Source organism: Eptesicus fuscus, chromosome 16, assembly GCF_027574615.1.
Source record: "Eptesicus fuscus isolate TK198812 chromosome 16, DD_ASM_mEF_20220401, whole genome shotgun sequence".
Taxonomy (NCBI): Eukaryota; Metazoa; Chordata; class Mammalia; order Chiroptera; family Vespertilionidae; genus Eptesicus; species Eptesicus fuscus.
In genome coordinates, this window is record NC_072488.1 from 54,644,519 (window position 1) to 54,661,584 (window position 17,066).

General features: G+C 41.9%; 1 protein-coding gene across 2 annotated transcripts in view; it reads left to right on the top strand.

Annotated features, from left to right (window-relative positions):
- The window catches only part of PTCD3 (pentatricopeptide repeat domain 3), a 33,145-nt gene that overhangs the window by 2,231 nt on the left and 13,848 nt on the right, over positions 1-17,066 (top strand). For both annotated transcript variants that reach the window (XM_008155942.3, XM_054728265.1), the window contains exons 3-9: positions 36-72; positions 5,285-5,330; positions 9,585-9,653; positions 10,092-10,196; positions 12,844-12,967; positions 13,608-13,723; positions 15,265-15,335. In XM_008155942.3, coding sequence (XP_008154164.2) covers positions 36-72; positions 5,285-5,330; positions 9,585-9,653; positions 10,092-10,196; positions 12,844-12,967; positions 13,608-13,723; positions 15,265-15,335 — 568 coding nt within the window. The remainder of the gene's footprint in view (positions 1-35; positions 73-5,284; positions 5,331-9,584; positions 9,654-10,091; positions 10,197-12,843; positions 12,968-13,607; positions 13,724-15,264; positions 15,336-17,066) is intronic.

Genomic DNA, 17,066 nt, shown 5'->3' on the forward strand with positions numbered 1-17,066 from the left:
GGAAATTGATTCACTGTTTTACTTTTCATATTAAGGGATTGAAGAAGTGGTCATTCCAAAAAGGAAAACTTGGTGAGTATTTAGTCAGTGCTTATTCATCAAGGGGTTGAGTGCTTATTATGAGCAAAACACCGGTAAGTAAACAATTCAATGACAGAGCAATGGAGAGCATTTTTGGGAAGAGAACAGTTGAGGGAGGAAAAACTTGGAAGTTTAGAAGAAAATAAAACAGGAATGAGATTTACTTAATTAAAAGACTTTCTGAACTGAGTTCAGGTTAATGTTTACATAACAGTGAATAATCATGGGAATAATTTCTAAGGGGATACTCATGGTTGGGAGAGCGGACAAAAATATTATCTTTATGGTCTTTAATAAGTTAAAATAAAATAAATGATGCGGATTGCAAAATTTAGCTTTTTTAACTCATAGATCCTTGAGCAAATTGCCTTGCTTATTCAAGATTTGTTGAATACATAAGAACTAAAACATCTTCACAAAAATTCTTATAGTAATGCTACTATTGAATGTGTTTAAAAGCTCCCTAAAAAAAGCCAAGTCTTTCCTGAGTATGACCTGAAGACTAAAGTTAATAAAGAAAAATTTTTTTAAAAGTCCTATCTGGTTTGGCTCAGTGAATTGAGCGTTGGCCTGTGGACTGAAGGGTCCCGGGTTCGATTCCGGTCAAGGGCACATACCTTGGTTGCAGGCACATCCTCAGTAGGAGGTGTGCAGAGGCAGCTGATTGATGTTTCTCTCTCTCATTGATGTTTCTAACTATCTCTCTCCCTTCCTCTCTGTAAAAAATCATTAAAAAATATATTTATGCCGAAACCGGTTTGGCTCAGTGGATAGAGCATCGGCCTTTGGACTGAAAGGTCCCAGGTTCGATTCCGGTCAAGGGCATGTACCTTGGTTGCGGGCACATCCCCAGTGGGGGTTGTGCAGGAGGCAGCTGATCGATGTCTCTCTCTCTCATCGATGTTTCTAACTCTCTATCCCTCTCTGTAAAAAAATCAATAAAATATATTTAAAAAAAAAAAAAAGTCCTAGCTGGTTTGGCTCAGTGGATTGAGCATTGGCCTGTGGACTGAAGGGTCCCGGGTTTGATTCTGGTCAAGGGCACGTACCTTGGTTACAGGCTCCTCCCTGGCCTGGGCCCTAGTCGAGGCTTGTGCAGGAGGCAACCAATTGATGTGTTTCTCTCACATTGCTGTTTCTCTCTGTCTTTCCCTCTCTCTTCCACTCTCCCTAAAAATCAATGGAAAAATATCCTCAGGTGAGGATTAACAAAAAAACAAAAAAAGCTTTCTTAAATTACAAAAGTATTAATGGTATAAAAGGTGTCTGGGATAAGTAGAACACGCAGAAGGAAACAAGGTTTTTAGTAATCACACTACTCAAAGGCAAATTATTTTAATCTCTGTGCTACAGTAAAATGTGGGTAATGACAGTGCCTACCTCAAAGGATTAAATAAGCATTCGATTAATGCCTGCCACATTGTCAGAGCTCTGTAGATGATAGCTGTTATTTTAAAGTTCTGGGGTATGACATTTTTTATATAAATTATATGTATGCATTTAGTTTAGTATAATTGATTTGGTAAATGTTCTATACTCTGCTTTTAATTTTTAATTACTAGTAGTATTTTATTATATTGAGGTTTATTTCTGTCTTCCCTGGCATGAGAATCAGAACCAAAATAAGAGTAGAAATAAACATATCCATGAATGAGTCATTTTCCTGAATAACATTCAAGTTCAAAGCATTTTATCAGCCTCTATCCTTGAAGAAGCTACTTCAGGGAATACGAAAAGGAGTTTTTGGAGGGTATGCTCAGATAGCTTATGATCTAGTCCAATCTTATGCATAGTTATACTTTATACCTTATACTCATATTACATCTGTACATAACTTATACACATGATTAAAGGCAATACAGGATATGATATAAATCAAGAGTGGTTGTATTCCAATAACCAAGGTGAGTTTTATTGAAAAGTGTAGAAATTTACCTATACCTTAAAACGGATAAGATTCTTTTATTAGCATCGGAGTCACCTAGGAATTTTATTTGTAAAGCATATTCTTACAAGTAATTTTCATGAACCCTAAAGTATGAGACTCTCAGATACAGAAAACATGATCATGTCATGTGGTGGGAAGAGGCCAAGCAGGCAGGCCTGTGAAATGCTCTGTTAGAACAGGGGAAGTAAGAGTTGATACAGAGCATTGATCAGCAAACTGAGGCCAGTTTTTTTACAGCTCATGAGCCAAGAATGGTTTTTACATTTTTTTATAGTTAAGTCAAAAGAAGACTATTTTAGCCCCGGCCGGCAGGGTTCAATGGTAGAGAGTCAGCTTGTGCACCGAAGGGTTCAATTCCTGGTCAAGGGCACATACCTGGGTTGCAGGGTCGTTCCGAGCCGATTGCGTGCTGGAGGCAGCCAATCCATGTTTCTCTTTTCCTCCCTTAGCCCTCCCTCCCTTCACTCTAAAAATCAATGGAAAAAATATCCTCAGGTGAGGATTAACAAACAAAGAAAAGAAGACTTAATTACATTTGAAAATTACATAAATTCAAATTTCAGTGTCAATTAAAAAATTTTTGGAACACCACCTCATTCATTTGTTAATATATGGTCTGTGGCTCCTTTGATGCTACACTGGCAGAACTGAATAGTTGTAACAGAGTCCCTGTAGCTGATAAGCCTAAAATATTTACTGTCTGTCCCTTTGCAAAAAAATGTGATTGATAGAGATTCTCTGATAGAGAGCCCCTGAATTCCAGGCTCAGGAATTGGTGCTTTTAGACTTGGAAGAAGCCATAGGGAGTACACGTTATTGTTGCTTTATTTTAGAGGTGAAACGTGATTGGAGGCTATGATTTCCCAGATCACTCAGGTGCCACAGAAAACCCTGACAAATTGTAGAGTCATTGTGAGCTTTCATAATGAATGTGACATATAAAGGTAGTGTTCTGAACAGGCTAATCTGAATTGTATAGTTATTTTAGGGCTAGCAGGGAGCCCAGTTATGATCAACATATAGGTAACTAGGCTCATGAAAGGATGTGGAAAAATGGGTGCTCAAGTTTGTTGATAGGGCAGTCAGCATATATAGTTGGAACACTACTGTGGCGGGAAAATTGCCAGAATCACAATTTAAAATGTGTATACCTACAGGTTGGACATTCAAGAGGAACACTTGAATATACACTCAGAGACATGGATAAGAAAGTTCTTTATAACTTGAGAATAATACCAATTGAGCCAGCCCAAGTGCCCATCAATAACTAGGTAGATAATAAAAGTAGTTATTGTACAGTGTAACATTTAAAATGTTTTTATTGATTTTTGGGGAGAGAGAGAGAGAGAGAGAGAGAGAGAGAGAGAAACATCAGTGATGGGAAAGAGTCATTGATTGGCTGCCTCCCACACGCCCCCTACTAGGGTCGAGCCTGTAACCGGGCTTGTGCCCTGACAGGGAATCGATCCTGTGGCCTCCTGATTCATAGGTCCATGCTGAACCACTGAGCCGCGTAGGCTGTGCTACAATGTAACATTTAAAGAAATTAGATTTCTATGTAGTAACATGTATAATACAGTCAAACTTAGAAAGCATATATACAAAATGACAGTATATGTTTTTTATGGTGATATGTATAGGTAAAAATACTGTAAAGCGTTCTAGAAATACTAACAACAAACTCAGAGTGGAGTAGGAAAGGGTTACAAGATGATAACATACACTTTAGCATAACCTGTAATGTTCTAACTTATTTCTTAAGGATAATGTATTCATTGAGATTGTTTAAAATAACCCTTTAAAAAAGAGAACTAGTCCAGCAGGTGTTGCTCAGTGGTTGAGAGTTGACCTATGAACCAGGAGATCACAGTTTGATTTCCAGTCAGGGCACATGCCTGGGTTTCAGGCTCAATGCCCAGGTTTCTGGCTTGATCCCCAGTAGGGGGCATGCAGGATGCAGCCAATCAATGATTCTCTCATTATTGATGTTTCTATCTCCCTCTTCTCTGAAATCAATAAAATATTTTAAAAAGAGAACTAGTGAGTAGTCTGAATGTCATGAAGTATTTATTTAGTATGTTATGAAGACTGCTCTATTATAAGACTGAAATGTGCAAATTTTGCCCTACCTGGTTTGGCTCAGTGGATAGAGCGTCAGCCTGTGGATTGAAGGGTCCCAGGTTCGATTCCAGTCAAGGGCACATGCTGGGGTTTCGGGCTTGATCCCCAGTGGGGGACGTGCAGGAGGCAGCCGATCAATGATTCTCTCTCATCATTGATGTTTCCATCTCTCTCTCACTCTCCCTTCCTCTCTGAAATCAATAAAAATATGTTTTAAAAAAATGTGCAAATTTTGTTAGGGAATGCTCAAAGGTGAAAGAATATCTTTGTCTTTTGCTGAAATTACATAAATGTGACTTAAAAATCTATTTTTAAAAAAAACACCCAATGGGTATTATATATCTACATCAGGGAATTACTCTGCCTTAATGTAATATAAAACTTCCTGTACTTTCATTTTCAGATGACTTCTATTAATTTTTTTTAATATTTTTGGTTTATTAAATTTTACTCTTTCCCCTTTGGAAATGCAACACGTAAAATTTAACAAAAGTCGTAAAATGTTTCAAACCAAATTATCTTATCAGTTATTCTGATTAAATCTTCTTTTCCAGTAGTTGAGTAAAGGCCTGTACCCATAGGTACGTGGGCAGTGGTCTGACATTCTTATAAAGGTTATATAGTTGAGACATTTATTCTAAATTAGAAGGGTGCATCCGAATCATCTGGGAATTCAGTAGTAAGGCATGTGACAGTTCTCCATGGAACCTGGAGGTTCTGATTCAGTAGGTCTCGAGTACAGCATGTGATTTATTCTCATATATAGCTGAATTAAGAGCCACCAATTCAGATAATGAAGGCAAGAGCAGTCCAGAATGCTACAGTGAATATGCATCTGAGGGGAGGAGATTAGATCAGGGATACAGTTTTATGAGATGAGGGTGGAAATCCCTAACCCTGGGTGATGGTTTTAGGGTAGATAGGTACAAAAGGTAGGCAAAGCATAGTACTAACCACCTTTTGCCTAAACTAGACAGCTTTCTCTCGTTATTCTAGAGATCTTGAGATGTAAGAACTGGCTTTAGTGAGACCTGAACTTGGTTATTGACGAGCTCATTCTGAGAGTAGAATCACTTGTTCATTTTGTGAGTGTGAAAACCATGGTGAGGGTTAACTTGCATTTCTCATTCTTAGGGATAAAGTGGCCGTTCTGCAGGCTCTTGCATCCACAGTAAACAGGGTAAGTAGGACTTTTAGGTTTCTGTGTCTGACTCTGCTAATAATGTTCACACTCTTGTTATTCACGATTAAACTTTTATGGATCTAGAAAGTTTCTTAGAAACTATCTAATCTAGTCTCTTCATGTAACAAAGAGGAATATGAAGCTTTTAAATTTTCTGACTCAGGGCTGGTTGGGATGTTAAAGCCTTGACATAGTTTCATGTCTTTTGTTTCCAGACTTAGTGTTTTTATGCTGTACCAGTGATCGTTAAACCTGATCCTCTGAAGAGCTTGTTGAAATGCATGTACCTGGGGGACGGTTTGGGTGTGATGCTATAATGCAGGTGAACTGCTATAATGCAGCTGAACAACAGTACCTGCCTGCTGGAAACAAAGTGATCACCAATGTGGGTCCTGAAGCCAGAGCAACTAGCTTGTGATCTTGATCACAAAGTTGCTTTATCTCTTGATGCTTCTGTTCCCTTTTCTGTAAAATGAGGATCAATTATAGCACCAAACCTCAAGGTTTTGGTGGGAAATAAATTAGTATTTGTGAAAGGATTTAGGGCAGTGCCTAACACAAAGGAAATACTCAATAAATGCTAGCTATTTTATTCTTACTCCAACTATCTTACTGGTTTTTCAATAATTGCTCTGTTGACAATTCAAGAATCGAGCTGGCAGTCTGGTAGAGAAACAACCCTTGGTAAAGGCCTCACAAACGGAACTTGATTGAATGTAATTTTCATTAGCTGGAAACTATACTTTTCATTCCAACTATGGGAAATGTCAAAAGTAATTAAGTCCTTTTTTTTGTCACTAAATCTCTGTGACTACTGACCCTCCTTAAGGCCGTTATCATAGATTTCCAGAATTGCTCTTCTGTTGCTGATGTTAAACCTCACGGGGTGTTGGGCCAGATGTGCACTGATAGTCCCTGCCAGTTCTGAGGAAGGATTTTAAAGACTGCATCTCTGCAGTAGCAGGACATTGAGATACTCAACCACTCACTCACCCATGAATAGGCACCCGAAATGTAAGCTACAGAAATGGGCCTCTGAGAGTGCTCTTAGCTTTTCAGTGAGAATGGCCCAGAAGTTGTAGAATTGAGTGTACAATTGTCTAACTTGGGATCCTTAAAATCCAAGGGATAGTCATTTATTCCTTCAGTAACCCCTTACGATGCTCATCAGGCACTGTGCTGGTGGTTGTAGACTTAAGACAGTCCTTGCCTGGTTCCCAGAGAAGGAAGCTGTAGGAGCACTAGCAGAGTGTCCATGACAAGATTGGGAAGGATACCAGAAGACCTGATAGTTGGATTGGTGCTTGGAAGGTGAGAAATTAGGATACAGTCCTGGGAAAGGGTATTTCTGATAGAGGCAGCATCATGAGCAGAGGCCCAAAGGCACAGAATGAGTTTGTATGGTGGGAATCAAGGATGTGTGAGGTAGAGAAATGAGAGAAGAGACAAAATCATGAATGCTATTCTAGTAACTTCTGATTTTTATCCAAGTCCATTGAGGAGTTTAAACATTGTTGAGACAGACAAATTTTAGAAAGCTAGCAATGTAGAGATGGGAGACCTTTGAATGCATGATAAAGATCTTAAAATTAACATCTCAAAGCCAAACCCCTTTCCCTCCAAACCACCTCACATGTTTCTTTGCTATCTTGTTAATGGCAGCTCCATCCTCACAGTTGCTCAAACCAAAGTCCTAGGAGACATCTTTGACCTCTGTCTCTCAGGCCCCACCTTAGTAAATCCTTTGTTTCTTCAAAATGTATGTGAGTGGAGCCCCCAAGGCCACTCCTGCCATGTTTTACTACAGTAAAGAACACAAAGCAAAATCAGCAAAGAGGAGGGCACTTGGGTGAAGCCCAGAGGAAACCAGGTGCGAGCTTCCAGGGTCTTTTCCCTGCGGAGTCGGCACAGGATTTGCTTGATTCCTCCAGCAGAGCAGTGATAACCCGTGTGCAATGTCTGCCGGGAAAGCTCATTAGGGACTCAGTACCCAGAGTTTTTGGGAGGCAAGTCATTTAGGCATCTCTGCCTGGCACATACCAAATTCCAGACTCCCAGAGGGAAGCAGAAGTTCAGCATAAACTACATTGTACAAGCAGTTTGGGCACAGTGACCTAGTCTTACCAGTCCTGGGAATGGTGGGAACCATTCTGAAATCCAGGTTCCCAGGTGCCAGCCGAGGACCAGCTGCAAGCAGGCCTTTCTAAGAATAGCAGTCCCAGATTCTCAGCACTTGCCACCACCATGATCACCTTGATCAGCTAAGCCACCATCATCTCTTAATAACCTGGATTAGTTAACACAGTCTCTGTCCCTCCCCTTCACTTCCTCCGCACTGTACAGACTGTCCTCGGTTAAGCAGCCAGGGGGACCCTGCTGAAATGGTAGATCATGGCACTCTGCAAAGAACCCAGAGCTGCGATAAAAGCTGAAGTCCATGGCGGGCTCCTAAGGCCCTGTGTGATTCCCACACACGTTACCTCTGCCTGCCCATCCTGTCTCCTCACTCACTAATCATGCTGGCCTCCTGGCTACTTCTCGGTTTCTCAGTGGGCGTGCATCTGGTCAGAGCTTTAATATCTGCTCTTCCTCTGCTCCCTGATCTCTTGAAGTTTTTGTTTAAATATCATCTTTTCAGTGAGGCCTCCCCTGACCACCCCATTTAAAATAACATATCATTTCCTGATATTTCCTTATCCCTTTCTCTATTTCATTTTTCTGCATAGCAGTTATCTCCTTTAACTATACTATATATTTTAAACTCTGTAGGTTTCCCCCGCCTCTCCCCCCCCCCCCCCCCCCCCCCCACACACACACAATTGTAAGCTTTATAAGGGAGTGAGAGTTTTATCATTCCCCTGGTAGAATAATGGCTGGCACATAGGAGGTGCTCAATAACAATAGAATGAATGAACAAGAAAGTCCCAGAACTAAGGCAGTGGTGGTTGGGATAGGGACTGGGGAGCAGGTGGATATTTAGGAGCTGAAGTTGGTTGGGCCTGGTGACAAGGTAGTTGAATGGAAGGAATGGGAGACGATCTTAGGATTGGACTGCAGTGGTCAGTACCATGTACCATTCAGTGAGGGTGGGAACTGTGTCAGGGAAGTTCATTTGGGGATAAATCTGATTTGAGGAGTCTGAGCTACAGGGCCAGACTAGAATTGTTTCTCAGAGACCATGAAGAACTTGGAAGTCATTGGGGGAGGAAAATTGGGAGACAAATACAATAAGTCTAATAAGTTAAAAAGACATTGGGCATGTCAGCAAAGCCAGGGGCCCTGAACAGGTATTTTAATACGGGTGCTGATGAGGATCAGAAACAATGCCAGGCAGCAGTGTGCGTGCTCTCAGGGTAGCCCAGGCAGCAAACCTGGAACTGCTCCCTCTGGTTCGCCCTTCCATGCCTGCCTCATTGTGACAGAGTGGCATAGCCAGAGGAAATGGGCCTCAGATGAGGAGTGGGAAGGAAAGTGGGTTTGAAGGTGTCATCAGGAAGCCTCCAGGCCCTTGGTATGAACAGCCTTCCTTTGAGAGCTGCAGGGAAGCTCACCAGCTGGTCCACCCCAGCCATCAGAGAAGTCGTGTCAGGAAGACAAGGCATCAAGGGGGCAAGCAGAAGATTCAGGATCTAGGGTGAATGTTTTTCTCTGGAACAAAGGTTCCATAAGGCCTGGGGAAGGATGCTCTGGGGGAGAGGAAGTAATCCGGGAGCTGTTCTGAGTGAGCCCCTGCTGTGCTGGAGTTGAAGGAAGTATAGAACCCTGGACAGGAGGACACGGAGAGCTGCTGCTCGTTCCACTTGCCGAGAGGGCCTAGTAGGACCCTCCCTTTGGAGGCGAGACTTTGGGTAGTGACCTTGCTTTGAAGGAAACGCTCGTGTGGGAAACCGGTGCCCTGACGAGAGGATCTTTACATTGAGTTTAAAATAACAATACTCCCTTTTGATAACAGACTCGGATCTTAAGAAGCAGTTGTGGGGGTTTGTAGAATTATTTGCTTTAATTGTGTGTAAGTAGAACCATATCTTATAGAGCTGAGAGACCATTAGTCTATTTCTCTCTCTCTCTCTCTCTCCATACATATATATACACACATACATACAAATAAAAATCTACATACGTATTACTACATTGTTTTACATGTATAATTGAAATTTATTTTATAGACTTTTTGGACATTAGTGAAACTCACAAGGTCAGGTCCTCTTCATAAAAAATCTAGCTAAAGGGACTTCTGTGTCTTCTCCACAGGATACCACAGCTGCCCCTTATGCATTCCAAGATGATCCTTACCTCATACCAACCTCCTCTATGGAATCAGTGAGTACTTTTGTGTGGTTTTTCTAGTATCATGTTTTATCTTGCTGGTTTGAGTACAAGTAATTTAACTTAGTTGTAAAAATCTAAATTGGTAAACTTTTTGAATCCTTTACTACTTCATTAAAAAAGTTTTAGAGACTAGCTGGTTGGGGCAGGGGTTTTAGGCCGTTTCACTCTGGAGCAATCCACTCAGTTGAATGCATTGTTTTTATGTGCCTCAGTATATACATAAGACATGACCTGAAATCATGTCACGCTCAGCAGAGGTGGATGTGTATTATGTAATTTTAACTTGTAATTGGGATTCTGTGTATTGATGCATTCCTTTTTAAGGGGGAGAATAATAAGTCTTACTAAGGATGTGACTTTGATCTCTTGAATCTAAATTACATGTAAATACCAATTTATATCTGAATTGTTGTTTTTTTCTTTATATAGCGTTCATTTTTATTGGCAAAGAAGTCTGGGGAGAATGCAGCAAAGTTTATTATTAATTCACATCCCAAATATTTTCAGAAAGACATAGCTGAACCTCACATACCGGTAAGGAGAGGTAATTGCGATTTTCAGATAATACTATATAAATTTAAATTTAACCAAGCTCCTATGGCTAACATTTGAGGAACTATTTGAATGCCCTCAGTATATGGGGAGGGGGGCGGGGGAGTCTTTTAATGTGTAGTTATTTGTGCCCACAATACTAACTTTTTATATTTTTTTTTATTGATTTCAGAGAGGAAGGGAAAGAGAGAGAATGATGAAAAAGGATCATTGATTGGCTGCCTCCTGCATACCTCCTACTGGGAATAGCCAATAACCTGGGCAGGTTCCCTCTTGGTTCATAGGTCAGTACTCAACCACTGAACCACACCAGCCAGGCAATACTAGCTTTTCTTTTAACCTTTTATATGTATTTGCTCTTCTTTTTATTTTCCCAATTTGGCTTCTGATCTTTACCTATATGATTGTTCGTTTTCAGTTTCCTTCAGTTGCTATTCCATCCACTCCTTAAGCATTGCTGTCTTTCTTCGGTTTCCATGCTCAGTCATATTCTGTCTTTGTCTACACTCTTCTTGCTTCAAGCCTTGTATTTTATTTGGCATTCTTGTATATCTGGCCTACATCCCTATACGTTGAACTCCAGATTGTATTTCCAACTACCTCTATGTTCTATAGTCACTAAGAGTGAGTATTTGTGCGGTACCTGTCTGCTGAATGTTAGACATTGTGCTTAGTGCTGTCAGTACAGTGGTGAGCAAAACATGTGCCTCTGCCCTCCTGTGTTTTTTAGTAGAACTATAACCTTGGACACATCATGTCCAGAAGTACTCCCTCTCACGTCCCCCTGCTTCTCAAAACACACATACCCAAACAGAGCCCTCCTGCTTCTCAAGCCGCACTCTTAGAGATAGATTAGGAAGCCGATACAGTTGTAGGGAAAAGACTGAAATCCTGGACTAAGAGGCTGGCAGCCATGGACTGATCACTTGTTGGCCCACCCTTTCCTCTTTATATTTTTGACTAACAGTTACCCTTCTGTGCTTTGATCACTTTTGCTTGAAACCTTACATGGTCCCTTGCCTCTGTGGCAGGCAGCACTTTTACATCCCTGAGATCTCTTATGTCGTTACCATTCACACTGCATCATAATTCTTTCCTTATTAGAGCCCCAGTGCATGAAATTTGTGCACTTTGGGGGGGGGGGGGGGTCCCCTTAGCTGGCCAGTGCCCTTGCAGTCTGGGAGCCCTCTAGGGATGTTTGATTGCCACAGAGGTGGGAAAGGTTCCTGCCACTGCCGCTGCGCTCACCAGTCATGAGCCCGGGTTCTGGCGGAACGGCGCTCCCCCTATGGGAGTGCACTGTCCACCAGGGGGCAGCTCCTACATTGAGCATCTGCCCCCTGGTGGTCAGTGCATGTCATAGCGACTGATCATTCCACCATCAGGCCAAAACCGCCTCTCCGACAACCCCCGAGGGGTCCCGGATTGCGAGAGGTTGTAGGCCATGCCGAGGGATGCCACCGGTGCAGGATCAGGGTGCAGGATCAGGGCCGGGGAGGGACGCGGGAGGTTGGCCAGCCAGGGAGGGACTGCAGGAGGGCTCCAGGGCGTGTCTGGCCCATTTCGCTCAGTCCTGATGGGCTGGACCTCAGCAGCAAGCTAACCTACCGGTTGGAGCATCTGCCCCCTGGTGGTCAGAGCATGTCATAGCCACTGGTCAACTAGTCAACTGTCTGCCCCTAGTGGTCAGTGCATGTCATAGCGAGCAGTTGAGCAGCCTTAGCATATCAATAGCATATTATGTTTGATTGGTTGAACGGATGACCGGACACTTAGCGTATTAGGCTTTTATTATGTAGGATTTGCTTTTTCCATTAGTTTGTGAGCACGTTGAGGGTATAGAATGACTTCCATTTCTATATCCCCAATATCTGGCGTAAAGTGGTTGGCATTCAATAAGTATTTGAATAAGTTACTGAGTGAGGTAAAATCAGCATGCCCTGGTGATATTAAAAGTTTAAAGTGAAAAAAAAAGCATAAAGGGTGACAGGTTTCTGTACTTGGACACTTAACCAAGACTGGGAGGAAAGGCCTGGCTGCGGTGGCTCAGTGGATTGAGTATCGTCCCATGGAGAGATCTGGGTTTGATTCCCAGTCAGGGCACATGCCTGGGTTGCAGGCTCCATCCCCAGTAGGGGGCGTGCAGGGGGCAGCCAATCAATGATTCTCTCTCATCATTGATGTTTCTATCTCTCTCTTCCTCTCAATTCCTTTCTGAAATCAATAAAAACACCTATATTTTAAAAAATGTTTGGGAGAAAAGGAGATAGGATGGTTTAGCAGGGGTATATAATAAGTTCAGCTTGTTGGGAAATTTAGTTCAAGTAGAATTCTTTGGATATGAATGAGATATTTATGTTTGTGTGCTTTTTAAATATTTCTTCTCAAGCTAGTAGACAGCTAAATAGTCTTGTTTTCTGGACTGAAGAGGATTTTTTAATAATTTTTTAAAGTTGTATTCCCTGCAAAGACATTCATGTTAAAATGATATAAATAATATTTGGTGCATGAAATGTGAATTGGAACAGTGACGTTTTATTTAGGTGTGTTGGTGATAAAAATGTTGTCCTACTTTATTGTCCTTTCACCTGCACCTGTTTGTAGTAATTTCAGTATCTTATTTTCCTAGTGTTTGATGCCTGAGTGCTTTGAACCTCAACTTGAAGATGTAAGTGAAGCTGCCCTAAAGGAGCGAATCAAGCTCAAAAAAGTCAAAGCTTCGGTGGACATGTTTGATCAGCTCTTGCAAGCAGGTGACTAGGTTCACTGAAAACCCCCCTAGCAACAAGTTATACAATCCCAGTAGTTGTGAGTAAAAGTTACAGAGGTTATTGTGCTACTTGATGGCATTGCTGCTTGATGGCACTGTTTATATTTTTAGTAATTCAGTAAATAATATTTCAAGTTCAGCATTAGCTTCACTTTAAAATTATAGGTGAGAGAGACTTGCAGCTTTGTTAGTTTTTATGCACTTGTGCTGTATCATAGGTAGAAAATTGATGCTAGTATTTCTGGGCAAATATTTCAGTGAGGGCCTGGATCCAAATGGAATGGTTCTGAACCAGGTGGCAACAATTTAGTATGTTCAGTTAGGAAATGGTAGTTAAAAACCATGAGATAGTTTCTCTGGGGATATGAGTACATAAAACAAGTGAGTACAGGGTCAAATTTCATCTTGTATCTTAATCTTTTAGTCAAACCATATGATTAGTAGGAATTGTGTCCTTGCCTGTATCATCCTAGGTGTTCAAGTTGATGGGAAGTGTATCCATTGTGAACATGGAGAATAATACTAAACATAGGGCTCGTAGAAAAAGTGAAAAATTTTCATCTAATGGGCTTTAGTTTTTTGATGTTTCAAGGTTTCTTTCCCTTTTTCTCTTCTACCCACAGGAACTACTGTATCTTTGGAAACAACTAATAGTCTCTTGGATTTACTATGTTACTATGGCGACCAAGAGCCCTCAGCTTACTATAATGTTCAACAGAGGGAAAAACCAGAAGAGTTGGTAATGGCTTTTGGCAATAGTTTTCTAAGTTTATTTTGGTAGTAACTCCTCAGTGTAAGGTGGTTCTTGTGTTATGTGTTAGAGTAGTAGAGATTTGTTCTTACCTGTGGTGAGGTACAGTAGCCTTAATAAAAATTGATGTGGAGGAAGGGAGAGATTTAAACAATTACTTTAATCCTTCCTTTCAAAATATTTTGACCTTGCCTACCACATGCAGGCAAAGCTTTGACCAAAAATGTTTGAAAACCCCTGTATTGTCCCTTACAGTGACGGTGTGATGTGTGGCAGACAGGGAAGGACCCCCTGGTCACAGCCCCCTCAAAAATTCCTACAGGAGTGGGCACGCTCTGCTGGGGTTATGGAGCATAAGTGGGAAAGTAGGCTCGATAACAATACATATTCCATTTTTATTAAAAAGTTTTCATATACATAAGGAAAAAATCAAGTGTTTTGGGATGATGGGACTCATTGGTGTTTTTGTCCATCTTTTCCAATTTTTATCCACTAAATGTGGAATTTTTATGTACAGAACTAGAGGCCCAGTGCACGACATTTGTGCAGTCTGCTGGGGAATCCTTTAGCCCAGCCTGCACCCTCTCACAGTCTGGGAGCCCTGAGATGGATCGCCCCCACAGAGGGAGGTCCCGCCCACCCGCCGCAGCCTGCTGGTCGGTGGCCTGGGCCTCCCTCTTCAGGGCGATCATGGGGTGATGGCGGGGCACCCCCCTAAGCCCCCACCCCCCTACCCCCCGCCGCCGACCAATTGCATCACATCCACCTTGGCTGGCCTGGCGCCAGTGGGTGTCACAGCATGGTTGTCCAGATGATCGTTCTGCTGTTTGGCTGTTCGGTCGAGATGCATATTACACTTTTGTTATTATAGGTAAGCCTTTTAAAGTGTATAGGCAGGGGTTGCAGTCATACCTTGTCTGCCAAGAGTATCTTTAGATCCCTTGACCTGCCAGCTCTCTGCCTCTCCAGTCCCAGCTGCAGAGTCATTACTGACCGTGCAGTTCTGACCAGCCTGCCTTGCTCCACATCAGCCTCCCCCAGAGCTTCGTTTATAACAAAGGACAAAATGTAGTCTTATAAAAACAGAATTTTAGCTGTGTGGGTTAGTATTAGACACTCTGTGTTCCCTGCCCAGATATGTCGTGTTCTCTTGTTTTCACTCGAATAATGAACAGCATTTCTGTATGGACCAAGCCAGACCTGGCCTCTGAGGAGTCAGGCGTGTTGTTTCAGGATCCAGTGTCTATGAGTCAGGGCCCCACACAGCGCCCTGGGTTCATGCTTTCTCCAGGCTGTCCCTGCGTTAAAGGCCAGCTTTACTTTTCATCTGTAAATGAGCTGATTTATGCTTAATAAATGCACATTTCTTAATAAACATTTACTGGGTTTCCTCCTCACCTTCTGCTGGGTCAGTACTTCCTTTATTTTCTGAAGTTTTCTTTGCCTTCCTGATTTTGGGTAGTCTAATGAGGAGAATGCTTTTTGTTGTCATCTTTTGTTTTATTTTTGTTGATGATGGTTCATTTCAGGAAGAGGCCACAGAGGAAAATACCGTGAAATCTAAGAAAAGGGCTGGCCAACAGTTTGGAGTTGTTTGGAGGTATGTTGCACATCATTAGAATTTTTTTTATAAATATATTTTATTGATTTTTTACAGAGAGGAGGGGAGAGGGATAGAGAGTTAGAAACATCAATCAGCCGCCTCCTGCACACTCCTTACTGGGGATGTGCCTGCAGCCAAGGTACATGCCCTTGACTGGAATCGAACCTGGGACCCTTCAGTCCGCAGGCCGACGCTCTATCCACTGAGCCAAACCGGTTAGGGCTAGAATTTCATATTACAGTTTTCTTTGGGGCATGTTCCCATCACCCCCTGAAGAAGGTACGATCCTTTAATGTTCTAGAATATAATTTCTTTTTAGTGGGCAATATAAATGTCCCAAGTGGTATTCACGTGTGCGTGAATCTTACCTCTAACCAACAGCACCACGTTCGCACTTGGTTTTCCCCCCACTTAACTCATGTAACTTCCTCCGCGTGTGGTTCCTTTGGGAGTTCATCAGTGGTTAGTTGTACCTTACAACGGAGACCTCAATTCTGAAAGATTTAATATTTTTGTGTGCATAAGAACACACATACACCAGAATGTAGTTTAGCACTTCCAAACAAAAGGTGAATACCATTTAACTAACATTTGAGAGTTTAAAATTAACTAAATAGAAGTGTCTAAATAGCCATGGCCGGTGTGGCTCAGTTGGTTGGAGCCGCCTCCTGTGTATCAAAGGGTTGCCGGTTCGATTCCTGGGCAGGGCACATACCAAGATTGCAGGCTCGAACCCCAGCAGGGGGCTTGCAGGAGGCAGCCGATCAAGGTTCTGCTCTCACATCGATGCTTCTCTCTCCTCCCTTCCCCTCTCTCTAAAAATCAATTAAAAATTCTTTTAAAAAAAAGTGTCTAAATAAAAGAACGGTATTTTATGTGACTGTAGAGAAGGAAAGCTACCATTAATGTCTAAAATCTCCTTTGAAGTGATAAATAGAATTGCTGATTAAATTTCTTCATTAGATTTTAATAATTTTCATAGTAAAGGAATGACATCCTGGCTCAACTTCTGTTTGGAATGACATCCTGGCTCAACTTCTGTTTCTTTGTGATTTCTAAGACATATTGGTAAGAGGGAGAATTGAGGTACCGCTTAGTTTGTATAACATGGTACCTTTTTTATTTTTATATTTTTAAGGAAGAGTAGATACACAGGTAGAATATGACATACACAATAAAATGACTGAAAGGATTCAGGAAAAACTGCTTTTCTCTGGTTGCCTTGGGGAACTTGTACCTGACGAAGGAGGACGGGGAAACTTCACTGTGGACCCCCGTACAGGTTGCCTTTTACCCTGAGTATCCAGTCACATGCCACTTAACAGTGGGGAAACACAGAATGATTTCATCATTCTCTCGATGGACGATTGATCCCTGTGTGGACAAGAGGGTGCACTTTCTCACACGAGCCGCAGTGGTGCCGCCCCTCCTGTGATTGCATGTGCTGACCTCACTGGCAGCGTGGTAGCTTGTTCACTCCCGGCTCCCCCACAAACACAGGAGTAATGCACGTGCCATGATGTCTCTAGGTAATAGGATGTTTTCAGCTCCGTTATCATCTTTTAAGACTACTGTCATATATGCAGTCTGTTGCTAACCAAAATGTCATTATCCAGCACATGACTACATATTACTTATTTGTAAACATTCCTTTTCAGTCCAGGTTCTGCCATTTAACTGCAAAACCTTGGACAACTTAAGGTCTTTGAGCCTCGGGTTTTCTCATTT